This window comes from Cyprinodon variegatus, unplaced genomic scaffold (assembly GCF_000732505.1).
Source record: "Cyprinodon variegatus isolate N-32 unplaced genomic scaffold, C_variegatus-1.0 Scaffold1049, whole genome shotgun sequence".
Classification (NCBI taxonomy): domain Eukaryota; kingdom Metazoa; phylum Chordata; class Actinopteri; order Cyprinodontiformes; family Cyprinodontidae; genus Cyprinodon; species Cyprinodon variegatus.
In genome coordinates, this window is record NW_015151502.1 from 29433 (window position 1) to 36800 (window position 7368).

The following is a 7368-nucleotide window of genomic DNA, read 5'->3' on the forward strand; positions in this document are numbered from 1 at the left end:
GCTCACTACAACAAGCGCTCCACCATCACCTCCAGGGAGATCCAGACCGCTGTGCGCCTCCTGCTGCCCGGTGAGCTGGCCAAGCACGCTGTGTCTGAGGGCACCAAGGCTGTCACCAAGTACACCAGCTCCAAGTAAAGCCCTCTGCTCCACCACCGCAAACCCAACGGCTCTTTTCAGAGCCACACACCTCATCTAAAGAGCTATGATCACCTAAAATATTATAGGCTTAAAAATATTTAGTTTTTGCTATGGTAATGATGGGTTACTTGATGGATTTAAAAAGTTGTTGAAAAACTTGTTCAATCTATTAAAATGCCTATGTTGTTGCTAGTTTTCTAGTAGCTCTGAACCCATCTTTTTGCAGGATCAATGTGTGTTTTTTTTTTTTTTTTAAGCGATTGAGACTTGTGAAAACAATAGGCTCTTTGAATTGCTAGTTTCATACATTACATTAGGCCAGTGGTGCTAAAGTCCAGCCCTCAAAAGCTACCATCCTCTAACTTTTTTAAAGGCTTAATCTCCTCCTTCAGCTCGTAACAAGCCACTCATTTAATGTTAAAAATGATTTCATCAAATGGTTGCAGGATAGTAGCTGTTAAAGACTAGACTTGAGCACCCCTGCATTAGGTAAGAGTCAGAATGGAAATTCTTTAATCAATATCTGGAGAAATTTCACTTCCATGACTACTAAGATGAGCATTATTTTAATTGTTTTATTTCTATAAAAGGTAAAGTGCTCTACTAATCTCATATAAGCCAATAAGAGACCAGTTTTTGTACATCATGCCCACCTCCATGAAAGCAAAGATATGAGTGAAACAAAACCATGTTGGTTTCCAATGAGACTTTCATAAATCAGTCATTACATGTTTTCTGCAAGTTTTGGACATTTACAAAATGCTCATTGCATTTTTTTTTCACCAATTACAGACATATTAGAAATCTTTGTTTATAAAAATGTTAAAGATATAGTTGAGGATGTTCTTTTTCCAGGTGGATGATCTAAATAAGAGGTCCTCCTAATTGTTCTGGTGACATGTTTACGTAAGGCCGTCCTACGTGCTCGTCCCCATTTTCACGTACTGGCATTGAGTCTGACATAGTGGAAAAATTGCAACTCTTCTTTAGGAAAATAAGCTTGTATGAGCGATGCAAACAGAAACTTTTAAACAGAGTGTGCACAAGGAGAAATCCCTGGGCATGCATTAAATAAGCATTTCCTCTCGGGAGTGGGTACAGGGTTTTGCATGTGTCTTTTTGTTTGTTTTTTTTAGGCCAAAGAGGGCGGGTCTTTTAAAAAATTTGTGAAAATCCTTCACTTTAATATATGTGGGACATTAAATTAATCTTATCATATATTACCCTAATAATACCTTCCTCTTATGTGTTAAGGTAAATGTTTTCCCAAACAGTTTGTCTCAGCTATCTTTATTATCTACATAAAGATTTGTGAATGAAATGGAGGCACAGAGTGGAAAATTCTTTACAGCGAGCTCTCTGTGTTCATGGCCTTTATCTGGAACACTGTGTATTATTTTGATATGCTGGGGCCAGTGATGCCTCCTCCTTTTTATGAACATGTATAATGTGATGATGTGGCACGCTGTATGAAATGCTTTAACTGGTGTTTAGGGCTGACTATCTGAAGAGGCGAGCCCAATGGTAAGCGCTACCATCTGTAATCCTAAGCAACTTCTCTGGTCTGAGTAAGAAGTGCAAATTCTGCAAAAGCAGTTTTCCTTCCATGGCAATGGCCATGTACCAAAATCATTTTGCATTTATAGAATCTCCTGGCCTTACTAATACATTTTTTTCTTGCTATAATCAAGTCAGCCATGGAGGTTTGGATCTGTAATGAGATCTGCAGCTGACTTTTATTATGTTCTTTTGCCAAAAACAAAAAAAAAACCAAAAAAAACAAGAGAACTCGTTGTGTTTTGATGAGTTGTGGTGCTTTATGATTAGTTATTTTAGACCGTGCTACCACACATTTTCATGGCAGGTGACAAGTTTACATGAGTTGCAGCACACTTCCAAAAAACGCTAATTCTTCTACATGCCAACAGGCCCCAGAATTTTTATTCAAAAATTACAAACCATAATAAATATCAAGGCGTTTAACAATAGTGTTTATTTACACAACCATTTCTCGTTAAGGATTTTTTATGGCTTTAATACGTTAAAAACAGCCGACAATCATGGTACTAAATAGGTTACATGCAGCCCAGACCAACCATATGGACTTCTTTTGATGATATACAAGAAAAAAAAAAGTACTTTCACTTGACATTAGGATATATGGTTTAATTTCATTTGTTTGTGTCTGATTCAGTTAATTTATTGAGCTCAGTTTGTATGCACCCTAACTATTTATGGCTGTAAAATGTCTACCACAAAAAAGTGATTCATGATCGGCGAATAAAACAGCCGTTAAACACACATAAACAAACAAATACACAACTAAATATAAAATAACATGGCTTAAAAACCTGTTAAAATCATGCTTAATGAACAAATAACAATGCTGACACAGTGTTCTGATGCTGCTTTGTAGAACCTTTATAAGGACATCTTCCCTGACATTCAAAGTCATTTCATGGAGCTTCTCCTTTGAAGACCACAGGCCCCCTGATGTTTAAGCCAAGATAATAAAGTGCATTGCTTGTTGTCTGGCTACCAGCTTTAAAATCTGTTCTGGCTTTTAATGTCTTCCCTCCAACACAGACTTTAGCTTCTTCTCCACTCAGTTGCAGCGTAATTTGGATTGGTTGAAGGATACTTTGGATTTCTGGCAGCTCCCACACCTTCCCACTGTTCCACGTATTATTGATCATCCTTCTTTTTGTTTTGTTTCTATTTCGGTCATCATGAAGCTCTGTTTCTATGTGTCTTTCAACAACTTCATCCAGCCTAGACCGGTGAATCCATCTGCTAAGGCCAGAACCCTTTCCTAGAAAAAACAGCGGCAATAGATAACGACCTCGGAGGTACTTGCCATAGATTGATATATAAGATTTTTCCATTAGTATGACTTTTTCTTCCAGGTCAATTTTGATTGTATTGTCCACCTTTTGCTTCGTCTGAAGGTTCTCCACTGGCCAAAACAGCAGCAGGACCAAGAGGTAAAACTCTGGGTCTGTACCATTCATCCCGTTGTGCAGGAATCTCTGAAGTATTGACTGGAGCTCTCTAACCTGGGGGAGTGAAGGAGAGTGAGGCACCTTGTTGCTCAAGATGATGTTTGAAAGGATGTACCTCTCTGCCACTTTCACATCATCTCTGTTTCTCTCATAGATGGTCTTTAATTCATCTCGTATTCTCTTTAAATCTGACTCTGTTTTCTGGGTAACTGCATCCTTGAAAGCTCGTTTTTCCTTTGACACAAAGAGGCCGTGATTCAAAGAGTCCAAAAGAGCTGCAAAGCTGGTGGAATCAGAGGCGTGTTTTGCTGTGTACTTATTATAGCAAGAGGCAACATCTTTCCAGAAGTAGTCAGGCTCTACAGTTACCCTGTCTATCATGGAGTAGCTTAGATACCATTCAAAAAACTCAAACTTGGCTTCAACATCGCCTTGTAGAGTTTCCTTAAATCTCCTAAAGCAGTCACAGTTTCTTGCAATTATTTGTGCGACTTGAATCAAACCAAAATGACCTCGGTTGTTGAAGGAATTTGTTGAATCATCAAGTTCTCTCTCAGCTTTCTTTTCCACGTCTTTAAAAGCTTTAATGGCTTTTTCTACCCTGTTGTTTATTTGAAGGGATGAGATAGATTTTATCAGCCAGTGCTTGTACACCTGTCCAAGAGTGTCAGCAACATAAGAGTTTTTCTGATCTCTACTTATAGCTTCATGTGCCCAGCCTTCTGCTTTACTGTAGTCATTTTCTTTTTGGTAATACAGGCGAGCAATTGTTTGAGGATAGACAAACTTGTCGTCAAATTCACATGAAGCATGTTCTAAAACTGAGATAGCTTCATCAGAACCCCCCTCTTGATTCCATATGTCTTGTATCAGTAGTGAAAAGTTCTCTTTGCCGTTCTCGCTCTTTTTTCTCTGCGTTAGTAGGAGTTTGATGAATTTGACTATGTGAGGTGTGGCTTGTTCTCCACAAAGTAAAGATATACAGTCATCTGCTATGGAACTTCTGGAAATACTCACTTCACCCAATAGCTCCAAAGATTTCTTTGCAATTGCTGTGTGAATTAGACTCACACGTCCACAAGAAACTCTGGTAAGACTAAGGAAGGGCATCATTCTGTTTTCAAATGAAAACTTTTCACCAAGCTCAGGCAATAGTTGCAGGATCCTTTGGCACTCTCTCATGGTTAGGTAGGACTCTGGAACATATGCTTTCAGCAGTGACAAAATAGAGAACAGCTTTGTATTCCAAGATTTTCTTACAGCATTATTCGATAGGTCTGGTTTAAAAAGGCTAAAGAAGAAGTTCAGAAATGACTCAATATTAATTTGTAAGGTCAGACTGTTATCAGAGCTACTTTCTGTAGCCATCGCTGGCAGTTGTGTCGATGGTTTTTTCTGTTCCTCCATAATTTTTTCAACCAGATTTAAGGACACCTCTTTGCTATGTTCCACCACGGTGTTTCCCATGAGGAGGTCTTGGAGGAAACGGGTTGTGTTTGTTGAAGCTTTATTCCAACAAAGTAAATATATGCAGTCCTTCACTATGATATTTATTGTGATGTTCAGATCAGCTAATACGTCCAAATATCTGGTGGCAATGTCTGGGTTCATCAGATGCACACCGCTGCTGGTTAATTCGATCAGGCAGGAAAAAGGCTCCATTCTTCCTTTTAAGGCATTTTCTCCATGGATGTGATCAGGTGGTCCAAGGATCTGTTGACACTCTTCCAAATCCAGGTAAGACTCTGGAACATTTGCATTTAGTAAAGCCAACATTGAGAATAGTTTTGTGTTTTTGGACATTAGGTTGTTTTGCACATATGCAAAAATGTCCGGTTTGAGAAGTTGGAATGAAAGTTCATCTGAAGACTCTGGGCTTGGGTCAAGGGTCACAGTTTCTTCAGAGTTACTTCCCATTGTCTTTCACCAAATGGAAGAGATGTCCTCTTTGCGCTTCAGAAAACACCACAGTTTAAAAACCTACAACAGAGAAGGAACAATCATAAACTTTGAAACAATAAAGATATTTATTGGAATTTTAACTCCTGCAGAGAGAAATAATAGATTTTAAATGTTGAGCTTGTGTCGTATTAGATTTCTCATTGGACTCCAAATAATTTGTTAATCATCAATACTTTAAAACAGTGGCACATAATTAGAATTTCTATATAACTGATTTATATTTTTATTATCTTGCATATCCATCTGAACCTATTTTTAATAATCTCCCCCTCTTGTGTTCAGTCCAAAGGAAATATAGGAACCAGCCCCCTAGATAATAAACATTAAGACCTCGTAGAAAATAAACAGATGCTACAACTCATTTATAACTTATATCATGTCTGGTGCTTTTATGCAAAAACATTTTCATCATAGGTGCACTAGATTTACCAAGAAGACAATACTGGATAGCATCGGATATACGACACTCAAATTTATAAAGACTTAAGAACAACTTCTGCCTCTTAAGAAGAAATGCTTAGAAAAGTTCTTCTAAATCTATAAGACAGACATGGGCAATGTAGAGTCAACAAGTCATCTCCATGTCATGTATTGGTTCTACCCAGCCAATTAACCAGGTGAGTCCAATCTGCACAGGTTAATTCACGGTGAAGATTGGACTCACCTGCTTCAGTGGCTGGGTAGAACAAATACATGACATGGAGATGACTTGTTGACTCCACATTGCCCATGTCTGCTATAAGATGTAGATTTCCTTCAGCTAAAACACAGTAAAATGATTCCTCCCAGCCGCATCCTTCAGAGGTTGCATGGGCGTAGGTTTGCATAGGGACCATAGGGACATGTCCCTACCAATAATTCTATGTGAATAACATGTTTATAATTTACAATACAGTGCTGTTGCAGCAGGCGCGTCTTTTCTCACAACTTGTATATTGAAGTTAATATTTTAAATGCTCAGTGTCAGTTCCTCTTATAGTTCCCGCGTCCACGTAAATACAATAAATCTATTTGCAATCCCTTGAATATGTTATTTTGCTTTGTTTTACAATACAGAGAATATCAACATATCAGATAAAATAAATAAGAGTGGGTTTTACCTCGGTTTACCTCTGCACAATACTATTTCTTGGAGAAATACATAAAAAACAGACATATTTAGACTATATTTGGTTAAAAAGGCACACACGTATTTACCTTCTGTCTTAGTCACTCGTAAATTCAAATGTAACCCTTTTCAAAGTGTTAAGTTGTCCCAATTTTAAATTATTCTGAGCCACTGATGCTTCAAACATTGATAAACAGCATGTTGTGTGTGTAGTGCTTATAAAATGTGTATAAATGTAGCAAAAAAAATGCTGTTTTCTCTTTAAATGAAATGCGCCCTGATACATCGAGCATTAAAAGAATAGGAGCATGCATAATGAGTAGGACAAATGACATCAGACCAGTAGTGTCCCTACCAAAGTTAAGATCAAACCTACGCCCTTGACATTTTGTGCACTCTTTAAAACAAAAACAAAAAAGTCCTTGCTCTGACTCTGATTTAACTTTCTGTGTTCCAAAGAGGTAGATAAGTCCAAAAAGGGCAGGAACCACTGTTGTAGAGGACCATTGTAATTATAAGATGATTTGCCTATGAAAGAAATTTAATCAAACAAAAGGGTCGACTTTTTCCTGGTGTAAAAATATCTAGACAGATAGTTGTCACAACAAGAGGACTACCCAAAAAAAGGTTAAACAGGTAAATCAGATAAGAATGTTAGTTAATGTGATTAAGGTTTAGAATAGGTTCCCAATAGGAATTAGCGTCACAATGAAGACATTTATTTTAAAAGAAAAGTATATTTTTTTTATCCGAGTAATAAGATGTTTTTTTAAATAAAAAACATTGATATTTTCCTTCTGCACTCAGAGACAGATGAGCAATCGATCGAATCTTACCTTTGAAGTTCAGGAGTAAATGTGCAGCTGACTGAGCAGTCAGGGGAGGCCATTTATAACCAGTTTATCACCTCAGGGCGAGTTCATGCTTTGAATTCTTTACTCTTGAATATAATGTTATTGTTTTTAAAGTGTCACTGCCCTGTTCCTATCCATTGATGATGGCGCTGGCTACTCCACCCTGAAAGACTGCATGCCATCCAAGTTTGTCATGTTTATTTAGAAATGATGGTTTTGTTCTGCTGCTCTTTTAAACGACAGATTAAAAGAAAATGTGTTGTAATAAAAAAAGTTTTAAATAGTCTAATGCAAACACGTA

At 37.6% G+C, this 7368-nt stretch overlaps 1 protein-coding gene across 1 annotated transcript in view; it reads left to right on the forward strand.

The window, feature by feature from the left end:
• LOC107101061 (histone H2B-like) overlaps positions 1 to 162 on the forward strand; it is a 512-nt gene extending 350 nt beyond the window's left edge. Inside the window, exon 2 of the mRNA XM_015399818.1 lies at positions 5 to 162. Within this exon, the coding sequence (XP_015255304.1) occupies positions 5 to 138 (134 nt within the window). The 3' untranslated portion in view covers positions 139 to 162. The remainder of the gene's footprint in view (positions 1 to 4) is intronic.
• The last annotated feature ends 7206 nt before the right edge of the window (positions 163 to 7368 follow it).